Source organism: Rhincodon typus, chromosome 8 (genome assembly GCF_021869965.1).
Source record: "Rhincodon typus isolate 14 chromosome 8, sRhiTyp1.1, whole genome shotgun sequence".
Classification (NCBI taxonomy): domain Eukaryota; kingdom Metazoa; phylum Chordata; class Chondrichthyes; order Orectolobiformes; family Rhincodontidae; genus Rhincodon; species Rhincodon typus.
The window spans coordinates 56,231,453-56,250,363 of record NC_063339.1 but is presented as its reverse complement, the minus strand read 5'-3'; the positions used below and the strand labels follow the sequence as shown (position 1 = coordinate 56,250,363).

Here is an 18,911-nt window from a genome sequence, read left to right as displayed (position 1 = left end):
AGAAAGCTAGGACACTGAGATTTACAGGCCAGTGGATCCATGTTTCACCCCATTACTTTGTTTTAATCTGCCTGAATAAAGAGGTCAGTTGTTGTTGTTGTTGTTGTTAAAGTGGTCATTTGTTGGCTAAGAAAGCTTCTTTTTTGGTTTCGATTGGTTTTACTGAATGGATAGTATTGAGGAGTAATTGTAACATATGAAGAACAGTTTGGCAATTAAGTTATTGCATCAGAACATTAAAAAGAAATTTATTTTCTTCGATCAGACAATCTGCTCTGAATTCTCATTCTCATACCTTCAAGTTAATATTTTCTTTGAAAGCAGGCAATCGTGTTCCATTTTAAACATGCATGAATGAGCTTACTGCTTGCTGTTTATTTTCTTGCAATTCTGTGACTGTAAGATGGAGTATATTCATCCAGTTTATGTGCTCAGATAAGCTTTGTATCTAACAAACTTACAAGATCAAAATGGGGAAATGAGAGAGAGAGAAAGAAAGGATTGAAAGGAAAGTCTAATTCCCTTGACTAGCTTCAATCCCTCGCAAAGACTGCACATCATCTAAAAAAAATGAGGAAGACGGAAAGAAGAACTAACAGCTCCATTGCTGTTATTTTTTGTTTCATTAATTTTTTTAATGAAATAACTGAGCATTAAGGGGCTCCAGTGTTGAAGTAAAATTATAATCTATGCAACTTTGTGCTATGATGGATTGGGGAAAAGCATCAATAATGATCCAAATGGTCATCAATTATGTTCATTTCATCTTCCTTAATCAGAGCTGTATGTACTTTGATTTACCTTGCACAATATAATATTTGATTAAATTATGTGAATTGATCTGACCTCTGCATGTTGATTCATGCTTTTGCTGCAATCTGTGCGTGTTACTATACAAACATGCAGCATTCTAAGGCATGCACCCAATAGAAGGGAGCTTTTTCTATTTGCATTGCTAGAATGGAATTGCAGTTTACAGGATCTAGAGGCATGACACAGGTCAGCTGGTTGCAAAGGTCAAGACAATGCATGTCTCAAATGGCATTCAACCGTACCGTTTCTGTTGGGATATGACAGTTGTTGGCACAATATCAGTTAATGTGCTGCTGCTGGGCTAATTTGATTTTTATATCCATTGGTTCAGCAAAATGATAGTGAAGAGGGAAGCTGTATATCTGTTTCTTGGAAGTCAGATTACTGCACCTAGTTTGATGCTGATCTGTGAAGTAAAGCAAATGTTTATGTGGAATTTGTTTATTAATCTGTGTTCTTAATTGGGAAAGAAAAACTAAATGATGAGAAGTCCTGTTGTTCTTTCAGTGTGGCCTGATTAAAATAAATCTTTGTCTGATTAAACAGAGCAATGTCTAGGCTGGCTATGTCTGTGCTGGATATCTCAGGTTTAAATGCAAACAAAGCAGATTTCAAAAAACTCGCCTCGTGGAAATGTGCTCAGTATATTTGTCAGGGCACTTTTCCTCCAATGATACCAATGCCAGGACAAATGCTAATTTATAGGGTGATTAAATTGATTCACTGTATTGTAAATATCTTTACTGTTCTGTTCATCACATATTCAAAATGTTAACACATGACAAACTGAAAAGGAGTTCAGAATGTAGATTGTCAATATTTATATGAGAGTTGTGTCATGGACTGATGCAATGAATATCATTTTGTGATTTTACATCTATAGGTGTACATATTTGTAAGGCAATTTTCATTCAGTCTCCATGGTAGGATTGATTACTGAAAGGCTGTGATGCTGCTTTCTTGACAATACTATCAGCTTTTGGCTTATTTATGTAATGGTTGCTGGATTGCAGCCAGCTCCTGTTTTATTTCATTTGCTTACTTTGTAGGCAATATTTAGAATGCCTTTGAATCTCTATGTTTAGCTCTGTCAGCTGACGTGACCAAAGCTGTATACTTCCGGTGCAAACCCTAGTGTACAATTCAAATGAAACAGATTTATCTTGCATCTAGCATAGTATTGGATTAAAGCACAGCAATAAATTGCACACTTTGAATTTTAAAAAAAGTCAGAATGTCTGGTTCTGAAAAGATTTTTCATTAATCTTGCTACCTTTCCTTGTGACTAATTTCCAATAACTAGCTAATATTAATAACACCATTGTCTGGATTTAACGGGGTTGTACATCCCTCTCGCCGACATGTCTGAAATGTCAGTAAGTGATGGCCCACCCAAAGGTCAGGTGCCTCACATTCCTTGGTATAAAGACTGTTAGTTCTTTAAGGTTGAGAGTTATGACTCTATCTTGGGACAATATCCTCGCCTTTTGGGCTGGCAACTAATCCAATTGCATGACAGGTCTGCAGGGCCAGCAGCAGCAGGTCGTGGACACTGCTGGGACAATAGGGAGTTTGACAAGGAAGGTGGTATGGGGCCCAGACTGAAGAGTAAGCCTGAAATATTGAAGGGTAAGCACGGCGGGGACTGAGTTCGTGAGGCTAACTGGGGAGGGTTAAATGGGAGTATGACTTTGTTGGTGCTGCCTCTGATGGGCACCGAGACCCGAGAAAAGAAGGCTCCCACACTTCTGTCCCAGCAATAGCCCACACAGTGAAATCACCTGGGCTAATTCATGGCCTAGGTCTTCCCCCAATGCAGATAAAATAATGGTGTGTGTCTGTGTACATATGTGTGTGTTTGTATGCCTGTGTGTGCGTGTGTGTGTGTGTATGTGTGTGTGTATGTGTGTGTGTGTGTGTGTCAGCGTGAATGTGTATGTGTCTGTGTGGGCTGGCAGAAGGGATAATGAGACACTTAAATGCCTTTAAAAAAAAGCTGTAAGAACTGCAGATGCTGTAAATCAGAAACAAAAGGAAGAATTGCTGGAAAATCTCAGCAGGTCTGGCAGAATCCGTGAACAGAAATCAGAGTTAACATTTCAGGTCCGGTGACCCTTTTCAAAACTGATGGAAGCTAGGAAAATGTCAGTTTTTATGCAAAAAATAGCGTGGGGGAGGGGTTAAGGAGTAAATGATAGGTGGCGATACAGCCCAAAGAGAGAGAACAGTTGGACAGACAAAAGAATGGATAACGATCTGGCTAGGAGGGTGAGTATCTGTTAATGGAGACTGTTAGTGACTAACAATGGGTTGTGTATAATGAGAGACTATGTGATCACAAGGCCTGGTGGGTGGAGGGAGGGGCGTAGGGTATAGGAGAGTTCAAGTCCTAAAGTTATTGAACTTGATATTGAGTCCAGAAGGCTGCAGAGTCCTCAAGCTGAAAATGAGGTGTTGTTCTTCCAGCTTATGCTGAGGCTTCGCTGCAGCAGTGCAGTGAGCCTGAGACAGAGATATTGGCCAGGGAACAGGCTGGTGTGTTGAAGTGACATTAAATGGCTTTAATTGACTACTTCAGAACCTTAACAGCCCCTACTATGGTCAGGCTGCCTGAAGCCTTTCCTGCCCCCTGTTAAATGGAAGACAGGCAAAGGACTGATGGGAAGGTCGTGCATCGTATTTTACCTGCAGCCCTCAATCTTTGCCTTCAAACATATCAGTGGGCAGGCCATTAAATCAGCCCTATGTATTTTGTAGTCAGAACTGATGGTAGTTCTGAGGAAAGGTCACCGGATCCGAAACGTTAACTGTTTTCTCTTTCACAGATGCTGCCAGACATACTGAGCTTTTCCAGCAACTTTGTTTTTGTTCCTGATTTACAGCATCCACAGTTCTTTTGGTTTTTACTATGTATTTTGCACTGGTTATTTATACATGCTTAAAAATTCTCTATCCAGAAAAGGCTTAGGGACTGCCAAATATGTACATTTAAGAGTGCATGCTGGAGCTGAAAAAGCTTAACCTTTGACAACTGATTACAGCAGATCACTGGTAAGTTTTCCAGCCAGGCCCAGCAGCCAGTTGGGGAAAAGAAAAATCACCCCTCCCATCATTCCCCTTGAGGGAGATCCCTTGTTTTGAAAATGTGTCATCTTGTTCAAGATTTCCCCATGAGAGGAAACATCTTCTCAACAATCAGCCTGTCAAGCTTGCTCAGAATCTTCTAACTTTCAATGCAATCACCTCTCATTCTTTCAAATTCTGAAGAGTGTAAGTGAAACCCACTTAAATTTTCCTCATAAAATGATGACTATATCATAGGAATCAGACTTATGTACCTCCTCTGATCTGCTTCTAATGCTTTATTCAGCATGAAGACCAAAACTACACCGTCGTCCAGGTGCATTATCAATGCCCTGTAGAGTTGTGGCAAACAATTTCTACATTACATGCCAATTCCTTTGCAATAAAGGTCAATATTTGTCTTCTTAATGACTTGCTGCACTTGTGTACTAAGTCGTTGTGACTAATGTAGAAAAACACCCAGATCCCTCTGCATTGCAGCGTTCTCTAGTCTCTTCCCATTTAAATACTGTTTTGCTTTTCTATTCATCCTACCATTTTGATATTCCAGTTTCCCACGTTACGTGCCATCTGTCAACCTTTTTCTACTCGTGTGAATTGTTTATATCTCTTTGCAGGTTCCTTCTATCCTCTTCAGATCTTGCTTTACTATTTATCTTCGGATCATTTGCAAATCTGCTTTCAATACAATTGGTCCCTTCCTCCAAATCATTAATACAGGTTGTAAACATTGAAGAATAGTGCACTGAACTCATTCTCACTTTTCAATCATTACTTATTATTCTTTCAGGTTCAGATAGAAAAGCATCAAGACCAACCTGACAATCTTCATAGAGAAAAAATACTGTTCAGAAATAAGCAGCAGGCAGTGGTCAATGCTGAACAACAGTCTTGGTGAAAACTACAGGTGAGTTAATGAGATATGTTAAAAACAAGTGCCTTAGATTGATAGGGCAAGTTATAAAAGATTTTGAAAAAAAGCTAAACTCAGTTAAAAAAATCAGCAAATGAATATTTTACACTCAGTATGAATGGATAGGTAAAGGAAGTCAAAGAGGTTTATGTTGTGCCATAATCTATTTCACCATAAGTGTAAATAAATGATATCTTAAGAAAAATTGCAAAACCATAGGGAAACTATGATGACGAAAAGTATTTGATCATGAGATTCTTGTGCAGAATGGGGCGAGGAAGTTCTAAGGAACATGTAGAACAACAAGCGCAATGACTTACATTTATATAAGTATTTATGTGCTACAATAAAATATTATAGGAACATTATGAAACAAAACATGACATTGAACCACACAAGGAGATATTAAGCCAAATGACCAAACATTTGGTCAAGGAAGCAGATTTTACGGAATGGCCAAAAGGAGAAAAAGATAGAGGGGTGGAGAGGTATAGAAAGGGAATTGCAGAGTTTAGGGCCTAGGCAGCTGAAAGCAAGGCCACCAGTGGTGGAGAGCTTAAAATTGGAGATGTTCAAGAGGCTAGCATTAAAAATACAGATATCTTGGAGAGTTAGATGATTATGAGCTCTATAATAAATGTATCTGCATAACAATGCTTTTCCAACTCTTTACATTGGAGGTCCCTGCTTATAATGATAAATTCCCTAAGATATCATGCAATCATTGACAAACGTATAGATATTTTCCTGAATCGTTGACATATTTCAATGTACCCTCTAAAAATATTGACAAATTCCTGTGAATAAAATAACTAAACTTGCAAAAGATGATATTAACCATCTAGTGCATCAATAGACACAGACAAATACAGAAACTTGATGACAAGCAAGAAAAAATTTGGAAACCTCAGGGATCCCATCAGTTTTCCTTACCGAATCCCTTTATCTCAGAGGTCACAGTCTGACGATTAATACTATATCACAGTGATGTCCAAACTGTGACACATGGGTCTTTTATTGCCTCCAAGCCCAGGCTATTTGATCTTCAAGGCCCACGTAATCTTAGAATGTTATAGCACAGAAACAGATGATTTGGTCCATCCTGTCTGTAATGTGATTTTCACTAGACTAATTAAATCTACTTTCTATTTAGTCTATGTGGCCTAAATTGTTCTTCTCTTAGGAGCAACTAATTCCCTTTTTAAAAGAATCAAATTTCAGCAATAGTTTGTGGATGGAGAATATCACATTCTTACCATTCCCAGTAAAGTAATCAGGTTTAAACTGTTCTGTAATTTATTTTGTAACTACTTCATTTATGTCGCTTGCTACGAAGCTTTTTACAAAAATTTCTTGCACTGGGTGCGTGCATTTCTGGCAAGGCCAGTATTAATTGTACAGCCTTAATTGCGCTTGAACTGAATGGCTTACTAGAACATCTCAAAGGTCAGTTAAATGTTGAGCACATTACTATGGATTTGCACTGACATGTAGACCACACTAGGGAAGAATGGCAATTGTTCTTCTCTAATGAACAGGAATAAAGCAGATGGGGTTTTTGCAGTTAAATTCATGACCTCTATTACAGAGACTAGAGCTCTAGATTAAGTTAAATTTGAATTCCACTAGCCACTATGACAGGAATCTAACCCATGTCCCAGGAGCATTCACATGGGTTTGCTGGATTATTAATTCAGTGACTTTACCGCAATGCTACCATCTCTCCAGTGAGAACAATGTGTCACTATTTATCCTCTTTGAATATTTTGTTATCTTGAAATGTCTTATGCCACCCTCAGCTTTCTCTGTTCCCTGAAAATTGCCTTAATTTTTCAAATCTCTTTTCAGAACTGTTATCTTTCATAACTGATAACAGCCTAGTAAATCCATGTTGCAGGTTTTTCACTGCTTTTATTGGTGTCTTTTAATTTCAAACCTAAAATGGTGCTCGGTTTTCAAACTGGAGCCAAACAATATGCTCAACATTATCTTTTGCTTTTTTAAATTTCATACCTTTGAACACAAAACCAAGGATTCCATTTGCCTTTATTATTCTTTGATGAACTTTTCTCCCACCTTTAATGAAACTACCTTTCTGCACAGACAATTCAGTGTAAGTTTAGTGTTAAATCTTTGTTCATGTGTGGCTGTTGGATCTGAAGGTTGGAAGGGGCTGTTTTATTGCTGATTAATCGATAAATCAAAACCCCCAGATTTCAGCAACCTGAGACTTTTGCGAACTATTGGAAATTTGGGAATTAACTGTATGTGTAGTTCCTGAAGTTCCACAGTGTATTTATGTGAAACAAAGTCAAAGGGTTTGACATTTGTAGTATTTAATATTACCTCTCAATTAACAGTGAAAAACTCTTAAATCACAAACAGTTAAACTTTTTTTTGCTGTTTATGTCAAAATGAAACATTAGGAAGAATGAATATCAAGAAATGAACATGGTCTTTATACATTTCTACAGAATTGTTTTCTAATTGGCATTGTAAACTTAAAAGGGAATAGTGTTAACTGTTCCTTCCTTCTCAGGGCAAATACTCTATTCACTATCTTGCATCATCACCGTAATGACTGCTATAATTCAAGGAAAAGTTCCACAACCATCTTCTCAGGTCAACTAAAGTTTGGCAATGAATGTCCTTGTCAGCAGTGTCTCTGCCTTAGGAACAAGAAATTTTTCAAAAAGAAATAACAGAACTGTGAGAATTACCTTGGCTACACTTCCTCACACCCTGTTTCTGGCAGGAATTCATTTCTAACAGTTTTTCCATCTCTGTTCTGATATGCCACCTTCCACTTGGCTACCTCTGACATGACATTGTTTTTCCTTAACTGAGGATTACCCTCATAGTGGTTGACAGGGCCTTCAGCTGTGTCTAACCCATGTCTTGCAAATCTGCCCTCATTCTTCCCTCTCCTTCCTAGAAGAACAATGGTGTTCCCCTTGTCCTCACTTCTCACCCCACTCACCTCTTCATCCAAAGGACCATTCGCTGCCTTTCTGGTACCTCCCCTAGGATGCCACCACCAAACACATCTTCCACTCCCCTCCCTTATCAGCATACCATAAGGACATTTCGTCTGTGACACCCATGTCCACTCCTTCAGCACTCCTAATATTTCCTCAATCCCCCATGGCACCTTCCCACACAATTACCAAACGTGTAACACTTGCCTATTCTTCTTTTCCCTCCTCATCGGCCAAGGCACCAAACATACCTTTCACGTGAAGCAGCGTTTTATTTGTACTTTTTTGAATCTAGTCTACTGTAGTCACTGCTTACAGTGTGTTCTCCTTTATATTGGCATATCTAAGTGCAGTCTGGGTGACTGCTTTGCAGAACACCTCCTCTGTTCATTGGAATGACCCCAAACTTCCAGTTACTTGCCATGTCAATAAACCATCTTGATTGCATGCTCACATTTTTGGCCTGGGCCTGCTGCAATGTTCCAAAAAAGTACAGTGCAATCTCAAGGAATAACACTTCATTTTCCACTTAGACACTTCACACGTCTCAATTCAATAACTTCAGAAACTGACCGTATTATGTCTATGCTCCATTTTTCTTACATTCTCTCTCCACTTCCTCTGTTCAGCTTTGTCTTGTTTGTGACTTCTCCACTTAGTAGAGAGGACCCATTCTCTCCTTTTCACACCTTAATTTATACCCATCTTACATTTCTTTTTCTTTTTCACCATCACGAACAATCTTTTGCACTGGATCTCTGTGCTGTTTGGCCTCTTGCTCCTCATTTACCTCTGTCAAAAGTATATTTAAAAAAATGCTTTCCAACACCTTTCAGTTCTGAAGAAGAGTCATACCAGCCTTGGAATATTAATTCTACTTCTCTCTCCAAAGACTTTGTTAGACTTGCTGAGTTTGTCTAGCCTTCTGTATTTGTTTCACATTTCCAGCATCCACAGTATTTTGCTTTTAGATAAAGGATAATAACCATCTTGGGTCTTTATGTTTCTTTGAAATCATTAGAGCAGAGGTGTAAGCATATTCACAGAGGTTAAATCCATTGAACCTGCATGTTATTCATGAGCACAGACATGTGCATGAATGACTTGAATGGAAGCTTTTCACTTAAATAGTTATTCCTTTTTCCACGAAAGGGAGTGGTTTGCTGTAAGTAGTCTCACAAAACAGGTTTGCTGTATCTCCTCTGAATCTGTTCCTGTACGAATATATACAAAAGCACAATACAGTGGATGCTGGGAATCCGAAAAAAAAAGAAACAAAACATTCTGGAAAAATTCAGTAGGTCTGGCATTACCTGTGGAGAAAGAAGCAGAGTCAACTTTTTGAGTCTAATATGACTCATCTTCAGACTGAAAGATGCTAAAAAATTGCATTTTTTATGTTGTTGAAAGACGGGAGAAGGAACAAGATGAATGGATGGTGAGGGGGTCCAGAGCTAAAGACAAAGGGAGTGCTAGTGGTATTGAAGGAGTTTTGAAGAAAAGTCATGTTGGACTCAAAACGTTCATTGTGTCCGATCCATCTTGGTACTCTCTGTGTCATTAAATATTACTCCTAAAAACATTAAAAAGCGAACCCAAAATTGAAAGGGATTGAACTAAATGGATCCAGTAAGCTTGCATTCAAATGACATCAAAGTAGGTTGGATTCAGCTTTATTAGCAGACAGCTTTAATTTTTTTTTGGTGTTGTGTGTGTCTCTTTAGCTGAACACAAGAACATTCCAGATTTAAGCACAACAGGCATGAGCATCGTACTATCCCCAGTGTGCAGCCAAGAGCTGGATGCCGTAACATCAGATGCATCTCCTATGATCACAAATATGACCCCTCTTGAAGAGCCAGAGGATGAGGGAAGGATGAAGGAACTTGACACTATGCTGCGCTATGAGAAACCACCACCACTTCACACTGGAGCAGACTGGAAAGTTGTCCTTCACTTGCCGGAAATAGAAACATGGCTTCGTATGACGTCAGAGCGGGTTCGAGATCTCACTTACTCTGTACAGCAGGATACAGGGAATAGACATGTAGACGTTCACCTGGTACAACTAAAGGTAAGAATAAGGGAAGGACATTTTATTAAAAAATGTGAATTTTGATATGTAGTAATACATTAAGTGAAATTCTATTGGTATTGTATCAGTAAATGTAAATCCAGAAACAACATTAAAATAGTTGGAACAAAAACAGAAGTTGCTGGAAAAGCTCAGCAGGTCTGGCAGCATCTGTGAAGAAAAAAATCAGAGTTAAAGTTTCTGGTCCGGAGACCCTTCCTCAGAGCTTCTTTTGGTTTTTATTAAAATAGTTGGAATGAGTACATTTTAGTTGAATATAATTTCTCTAATGGAATGCAGTTTAATATAATTGAGATGACATATCTGTGGTCTTGGACAACTGAAAGAAGATGGAGAGATAGTGGGAACTGCCGATGCTGGAGAATCTGAGATAACAAGGTATAGAGCTGGATGAACATAACAGGCCAAGCAGCATCTGAGGAGCAGGAAAGCTGATGTTTCGGGTCTGGACCTTTCATTTTCTTGTTATCTATGAAAGAAGATGGACTTGTTCACTTGGTGAATCACTAGTGTTGTTGCTCTGATTTTTGAATGCAGCATTTGATATGCATTTTTGTATTATATTGTTATAATAGCCAAAGAACTGTAATGAGTAGTGATTTGATTTACAGAATTATATGTATTTTAAATTCTATTATTTTAATTTAATTGCAGCAAGCATCATTGAAATATACAATACAAAAGAAGACCATTTGCACTTTGCAACAGGGCGTGTCCTTTGTTCTTTCCGCCGAAATGCAAGAACAATTCTGAAGAGATGTTCTAAAATTTCAAAGTAGCTGGGGAGAATTTACTTCTGTATCCAAACTGTGCTGAAATTGTTAAAAATATAGGGCACATGTGCAATTCCATCACATCCAGATTGTAGGAAATGTCTTCTTTGATCTGAGTTTTCACTCTTGGACCAGTTGCGCAGAGTTGGAACAATTCTTGGTTCCAAGACTAAATCTGGGCAAGAAAGTCTTTCAAGATGTTTTTCAATAACAATGAACTTGAAAGTTTGAATGAGTTTATGTGCTTTTCACACACAATTACGTCAATTTTTTAATAAAAGGCATGATACCTCTCCCACAGGGTAACTAACCTCCCCCTAAATTGTCCTGGGACCAATCTAGAATAGTACCTTACCTCTCCTAAAGGGTACCCCACATCTCAAAAGGACATCACATAGTTTAGACTGCTCTTACCAGGTCTGATAGTGTTAAAGGTGGAGAAGAGGAAAATTTCTTCGATTGTGTTCATAAGTATTTTGAACAGCAGTATGTATCTGGTCTAACAAGAAAGGATGCAGTGTTAGTTCTTGTTCCTGGGAATAAGCTGAACCTAGTACATTAACAGTCAGTTGGGAGGAATATTTAGGGGACAATGATCATTGTATCATAAGGTTTAGGATGACAGTGGAAAATGATAATTGACAACCCAGGATAATATTAATCAATTAGTAGAGAATAAACTTCAATGGGGCAAAAACAGAACTGGCCAGATTGACTGGAACCAAAGGTTGGTGGGGAAAGCTGTAGCTGAACAATAGCCTACATTCAAAGGAGAAATAGTTTGGGTGCAGTCAAGTTATATTCCCTCAAAATGGAAAGGTAGGACAAGTAAATCTAGAGCTTCCTGGATGACAATGGAGATAGAGACCAACATAAGAAGAAAATGTGTGTATATGACCAACATCAGGTGGTTAAACACAATTGAGCACAATGCTGAATACAGAAGGGAGCTGAGAACCTAATAGGAGAAGTAAAGATGGATTATGAGGTAAGACTGACAGCTAACATAAAGGAAAATCCCAAAGTCTTTGATAAGCACATAAACAGTAAAGGAGTGGTAAAATGAGGAATAAGGTCAATTAGGGACTAAAGAAGGGATTTACAACTGGAGACAAGCGGCATTGCTGACATTTTAAATGATTACTTTGCATCTGTCTTCATCTGCTAGAAAACTGCTAGCAGCAATTATTCAGGACAAAATTAATAGTCAAATGGAAAATGTGGGTTACTTAAGAAGACCCAGTATGGATTTGTTAAGGAACGGTCATGTCTGACTAACTTGCTGGTGTTTTTGAAGAGATCAATACTGCTGGTGTTGTCAAGATTGTATCATTTTGTTTTTTGTATTTTTAATTGTAGTCAGAAATGTAAAAAAGGACTGTTTTAAAACCATGGACTGTGTAAAGGAATTACTGTGCTGTTAGAGACAAGCTACTGAAACTGTGTGCTGTTTTCTTTGCTGCTTTGTTCAAGTTGTGGGGGAGTGTAGGCTTCGGCTGGCAACAAGTAGTTGATTGGTTTATGCAATTATGAGCAGTCATGGATGTCAGAGGTAATCAGCCTGATGACGATTCTCGAATTGGTTCTGGGGCAGCTGATTAGCTTGCGATTCTGAACAAATCAGTGACAAGCCTTTGTACCTTTGAAATGGCAGAGTACGTATGTGTCTCTCTCTGCAGTTAATCACTTGAAGCCTGATTAAGGCCAAATATTTTCTCCCATCAGTTGCTATAAATTTTACCCTTAAACAGTAACTAAGTGGTTCTGCAATTAGCATACCAAATGTCTTGTGCCTCCTGTGGAAAAGTGAAGGAACCTGAAAAAAAATCAAAGAACAGAAAGTTCTGGCTAACCAAAATGATTATTTCAGGGAATATTATGGAACAAAAACAAAGTGCTGGAAATGCTCAGCAGGTCTGGCAGCATCTGTGAAGGAGAAAACAGAGTTAACGTTTCGGGTCCGGTGATCCTTCCTCAGAGCCTTTTGGTTTTTATTAAATATTATGGAACAATCTTCTTAAATTATGATATCCAGATTTCCTTTCCCTCTATCCTTCAATGCTTTTTGCTTGTCTGTGCCTGTCTGTTTGTGTGCTCAGTGGTTTACAAGGGTTGAGAGTTCCAACTTGGAGAGCCATATGTTAATTTGTGATTAGAATTTACTTATTTGGAATGAACTGTAGTTCTTGTTAAGCACAGGAAGCTGATCAGTGTTTCCTGTTAACTTGATTCAAACAGGCAGGTAAATCAGGGACTTTGCATACTTCAATTAAATCATTAATGTTTGTGGCAATCTGGGAGTAGAGAGCTTGAAAATCTGTACACCTTTCTAAGTGTTCAGTAACCGTATGGTGTACATGGATTTCTAAAAGGCATTCAATACAATGCTATATATCAGACTTGTGAGATAAGTTATAACTGACAGAGTAATAGAGTCAGTAGCAACATGATTGCAGAATTGAGGAATAGGAAACAGAGACGGATGGTAAATCATTATTTTTCAAGCTGAAGGAAGGTTTGTAGTTGTGTTCCCTGGGGTTCGGTATTGGGACCCTTCCCTTTCCTGACATATAAATGATCTAGATCTTAGTTTGTAGGCAGCAATTTCAAAGATTGTAGCAGACACAAATCTGGAAGTATTGTAAATTGTGAGGAAGACAGTATAGAACTCCAAAGGGACATAGACAAGTTGGTGGAATGGACAGACAGGTAGCAGATAAAGTTCAATGCAAAAAAGTGTAAGGGGATACAACTTGGTACAAAGAACATCAAAAGGCCATAGGTAATAAAAGGAATGCTGGAGCCTGGAGACCTGGTTGCACATGTACAAAAATCAATAAAGGTGGCAGGATTGGTAGAGAAAACTTAGCAAAGTATGCACTGTGCTAGGTTTCATGCACAGGGTACAATATAGAGTGGATAGACTATGTACAAGACATAGAGTATGTGAGGAAAGAGGTAATGCTGAATATAGGACGCCAGTTAGACATTAGCTGGACTATTGTGTACAGTGCTGGGTGCCAACTTTAGAAAGGATGGAAAAACATTGAAAAGAGTGCAAAAGAGGTTTACAAGAATGATTCCAGGGATGAAAAACTTCAATTATGAGAGTGAATTAGAGAAGTTGGAACTGCTGTGAAGGTTAAGTGGAGATTTGATACAAGTTTTTAAAATCATGGTGGGTCTCGACAGAGAAGATGTGAAGAAAGTGTTGTCACTTGTAAATGGATTGAGAATCGCAAGACACAGGCATAAAGTGTTTTGCAGAAGAAGCAAATATCAGTTGTGAAAATACCATTTCATACAGCAAGTAATTAGGAAATGGAATGTACTGCCTGGAAGTGTGGTGGATGCAGTTTCAATTGAGGCATTTGAGGGGGCATCAGATGATTATTTAAATAGAAACAACGTGCAAAGTTATGGGGAAAAGATGGCAGATTGTTAATAATTCAAAGTGGTCGGAAAGATAGTGCAGACGTGATGAGCTGAATGGCTCCTTCTGCACCATAATAATTCTGTGACTTTGTGATTCTAATATGCACAGATCGTGTTCCCTACTCCTGACAAATAACAATCAGGAATGACTGCAGGCAACTGATGTTTGATATAGGGTGCTGCCTCTGTAAACCATGATGTGAAATTTGGAACCTGCCTCTGTTTTGCTGCAAAAATGCTTGTGTTTGGGGGCAGAACATCTGGCTTTTGGCTTTACGTACCATTTTTGAACGTAGGAGTGGTTTTTCATTGTTACAAAAATACATGCCATGGTTTGATATGATATATGTATATGAGTATATATATTATATATAGACATATAACTTCTATGGTAAAATTGTCCATTGGCTTAGCATTTGGTTATCCATGACCTTTTGATGCCTATGAAACATCTTTTTTGTCAACATTAACCTCTAAAGGCAGACTGGGCTACAGATATCAGGTGCTAGCAATCACATCATTCTTTACATGTGAGCCTCGATTAATTGTCATTTGCTGTTATTTTATCATTTACGTGCACTACACTTGAGTCTGTTTTCTTGTCCCACATTTTTTCCATGAAGGCATGCATTTTACAAAATATATTATTTACTCATGGGATGTGAACATGACTGGCTAGGCCAGCATTTGTTGCTCATCTATAGTTCTTGAGAAGGGGGTGGTGAGCTGCCTTCCTGAACAGCTGCAATCCACGTGCTGTAGGTAGACCACAATGCTGTTAGGAAGGGAATGTCAGGGTTTTGACCCAGAGACACTGAAGAAATTGCAAATATGTTTCTAAGTCAGGATGGTGAATGGTGTGGTATTCTCATGTAGTTGCTGCCCTTGTCCTTCCAGATGTTCGTAGTCGTGGGCTCATAAGGTGCCGTCTCAGGATCTTTGGTGAATTTCTGCAGTGTATCTTGTGGATGGTTGACATTTTTGCAACTCAGCATCAGTGGTGGAGGGAGAGAACATTTGTGGATGTGATGCCAATCAAGTGGGCTGCTTTGTTGAGTCTCTTGAATGTTGTTGGAGCTGCAGTCATCCATGCAAATGTATTCTATTACGCTCCTGACTTGTGCCTTGTAGATGGCGGACAGGCTTTGGGAAGTCAGGAAGGGTGTTACTCACTGCAGGGTTCTTAGCCTCTTTACTAGGGAGGATAGCTAGGGAGAAGGGAGGATCACTCAAAGATTCAAATGAGCTTTTTTTAAGGAAGTGACAAAGGTGATCGATGAGGGTAGGACAGTGGATGTTGTCTACATGGACTTCAGTAAGACCTTGACAAGGTCCCTCATGGCAGACTGATACAGAAGGTAAAGTTGCATAGAGTCAGAGGTGAGCTTGCAAGATGGATAAAAAAAACTGGCTCGGTCATAGAAAACAGAGGGTAGCAGTGGAAGAGATAGCAAGGTGTAGAGCTGGATGAACACAGCAGGCCAAGCAGCATCAGAGGAGCAGGAAGGCTGACGTTTCGGGCCTAGGCCCTTCTTCAGAAATGAGTTCCTACTATCTCGGTAGCAGTGGAAGGGTGTGTTTCTGAATGGAGAGCTGTGACTAGTGACGTTCCTCAGGGATCAGTGTTAGGACCTTTGCTATTTGTAATATATATAAATGATTTGGAGGAAAATGTAACTGGTTTGATTCGTAAGTTTGCGGATGACATAAAGGTTGGTGGAATTGCAGATAACGAGGAGGACCGTCAGAAGATACAGCAGGATATAGATTGGCTGGTGACTTGGGCAGAGAGATGGCAGTAAAATGTGAGGTAATGCATTTCGGAAGGCCTAATCCAGATGGAAAATATACAGTAAATGGCAGAACCCTTAGGAATACTGATAGGCAAAGGGATCTAGGTGTACTAGGCCACTGAAAGTAGCAACGTAGGTGGAGAAGGTCATCAACAAGGCACATGACATGCTTGCCTTCATCGGACGTGGCATTGAGGTTAAAAATTGGTAGGCAATGTTGTAGCTTTATAGAACCTTAGTTAGGCTGCATTTGCAGTATTGTATTCAATTCTTGTCACTACACTATCAGAAGGATGTGATGGTTTTGGAGGGGGTACAGAAAAGATTTACCAGGATGTTGCCTGGTATGGAGGACATTAGCTATGAGGAGGGGTTGGTGAAACTTGGGTTGTTCTCACTGGAACGATGGAGGTTGAGGGGTGACCTGATAGAAGTCTATAAGATTATGAAGGGCATAGACAGAGTGGACAGTCGGAAGTTTTTCCCAGGGTGGAGGAGCCAGTTACGAGGGGGCATAGGTTTAAGGTATGAGGGGCAAGGTTTAAAGGTGATGTATGAGGCAGGTTTTTTACACAGAGGGTGACAGGTGCCTGCAACTCATTTGCCAGGGAAGATAATGGAAGCAGATAGGATAGTGACTTTTAAAGGACGTCTTGACAAATACATGAAGAGGATGAGAATAGAGGGACATGGTCCCCGGAATGGTTGGGGGTTTTAGTTGCGACAGGCAGCATGTTGGTGCAGGCTTGGAGGGCCAAAGGGCCTGTTATTGTGCTGTAATTTTCTTTGCTCTTTGTGTACTTAGCATCAGTATTCACCCAGGAAATGGATATGGAAGATTATGAGGTTAGTGGGGAGCATACTATTATGCTCGGGTATTTTGAGATCAAGGAAGAAATGGTGTTGGATCTCTTTAAGAGCATTAAGGCGGATAAGTCCCCAGGGCCTGATGGTATCCACCCCAGGTTATTGAGAGAGGTAAGAGAAGAGATTGCTGGGGCCTTGGCCAAGATCTTTGTATCCTTGCTAGCCACTGGAGAGGTCCCAGAGGACTGGTAAGTAGCTAATGTTCTTCTATTCAAGAAGCGAAATAAGGATAATCCGGGAAATTATAGTCTTACATCAGTGGTTGGGATGTTATTGGAGAGAATTCTTGGGAATAGGATTACGCACATTTGGAAAAGCATGGCCTAATTAGGCAGTCAGCATGGCTTTGTGCAGGACAGGTCATGTCTTACTAACTTGATTGAATTTTTCAAGGAGCTGGCAAAGTCGATCAATAAGGGTAGAGCAGTAGATGCTTTCTGCGTGGATTTTAGTAAGGCTTCGATAAGGTCCCTCATGGTCCTACGAGGAGCTTGAACAGTTCATCCACTTTACTAACACCTTCCACCCGAACCTTTAGTTCACCTGGACCATCTCCAATACCTCTCTCTCCTCCCTGGACCTCTCTGTCTCCATCTCTGGCAATCACCTGGAAACTGATTTCTATTTCAAGCCCTTCAACTCACACAGCTACCTAGAATACACCTCCTCTCATCCACCTTCCTGCAAAAATGCCATCCCCTATTCCCAATTCCTCCGCCTCTGCCGCATCTGCTCCCAAGATGAGGTGTTCCAATCCCGGACATCCCAGATGTCCTTGTTTTTCAAGAACTGCAATATTCCCCCCACAGTAGTCAAAAACGCCCTCGACTGCATCTCCTGTGTTTCCTGCACCTCAGCCCTCACACCCCCTCCCCGCAATAAAAACAAAGACACAATTCCCCTTGTCCTCACCTATCACCCCATTAACCTTTGGATTCAATGCATCATTCTCCGCCACTTCCGCCACCTGCAATCCGACCCCACTACCAAGGATATATTTCCCTCCCCACCCTTACCTGCCTTCCAGAGGGACTGCTCTCTCCAAGACTCCCTCATCCGCTCCACACTCCCCACTAGCCCCACCACCCCCAGCACCTTTCCCTGCAACCGCAAGAGGTGCTACACCTGCCCCTACACCACCCCCTCATCCCCATCCGAGGCTCCAAGAAAACCTTCCACATTAAACAAATGTTCATCTGCACATCCACCAATGTGGTATACTGTATCCGCTGTTCCCGATGTGGCCTCCTCTACATTGAGGAGACCAAGTGGAGGCTCGGAGACCGCTTTGTGGAGCACCTACGCTCAGTCTGCGACAAGCGACAACACCTCCCAGTCGCGAACCTCTTCAACTCCCACTCCCTGGGCGACATGTCCATCCTGGGCCTCCTCCAGTGTCACAACGATGCCACCTGAAAACTGGAGGAATAGCACCTCATATTCCGCCATATTCCCCTACAACCCAATGGTTTCAATGTGAACTTAACGAGCTTCAAAATCTCCCCATCCGCGACCTCATCCCAAGACCAGGCCCCTCTCATCCCCGCGTCCTTGACCTGTCCGTCTTCTCTCCCACCTATCCACTCCTCCCACCTCGCTGACCAACCCCCCCCCCCCCCTTCCTCTCTACACTCACCTACTAGCTTCATCCCTGCCTCCTTGACCTGTCCATCTTCCCTCCCACCTATCTGCTCCTCCCTCCTCACTGACCAAACCCCGTCCCAACACCCTATCTACACTCACCTTTACTGGCTTCATCCCCACCTCCTTGAACTGTCCGTCTTTTCTCCACCTATCTGCTCCTCTATCCACCTTCTATCATCACCTCCCCATCTCTCTATTTATTTCAGAGCCCCCTTCCCCTCCCCCATTTCTGAAGAAGGGTCCAGACCTGAAATGTCAGCTTTCCTGCTCCTATGATGCTGCTTGGCCTGCTGTGTTCATCCAGCCCTGCACCTTGTTGTCTAGAAAAACTCAGGTTGTTTTTTCCTTGAGCGGCGCAGGATGAGGGGAGACTTGATAGAAGTCTACAAAATTATGAGATGCACAGATAAGTTTGACGGTCAGAATCTTTTTCCCAGAGTTGAAATGTTAATTACTAGGGGGCATGCATTTAAGGTTAGAAGGGGAAAGTTTAAAGGGGATGTGAGGGACAGGTCT

General features: G+C 40.5%; 1 protein-coding gene across 1 annotated transcript in view; it reads left to right on the top strand.

Moving 5' to 3' along the window:
- Positions 1 to 18,911, top strand: part of akap6 (A kinase (PRKA) anchor protein 6) — a 366,422-nt gene that overhangs the window by 23,725 nt on the left and 323,786 nt on the right. The window contains exons 2-3 of the mRNA XM_048600427.1: positions 4,688 to 4,804; positions 9,513 to 9,862. Of these exons, the coding sequence (XP_048456384.1) occupies positions 9,551 to 9,862 (312 nt within the window). The 5' untranslated portion in view covers positions 4,688 to 4,804; positions 9,513 to 9,550. The remainder of the gene's footprint in view (positions 1 to 4,687; positions 4,805 to 9,512; positions 9,863 to 18,911) is intronic.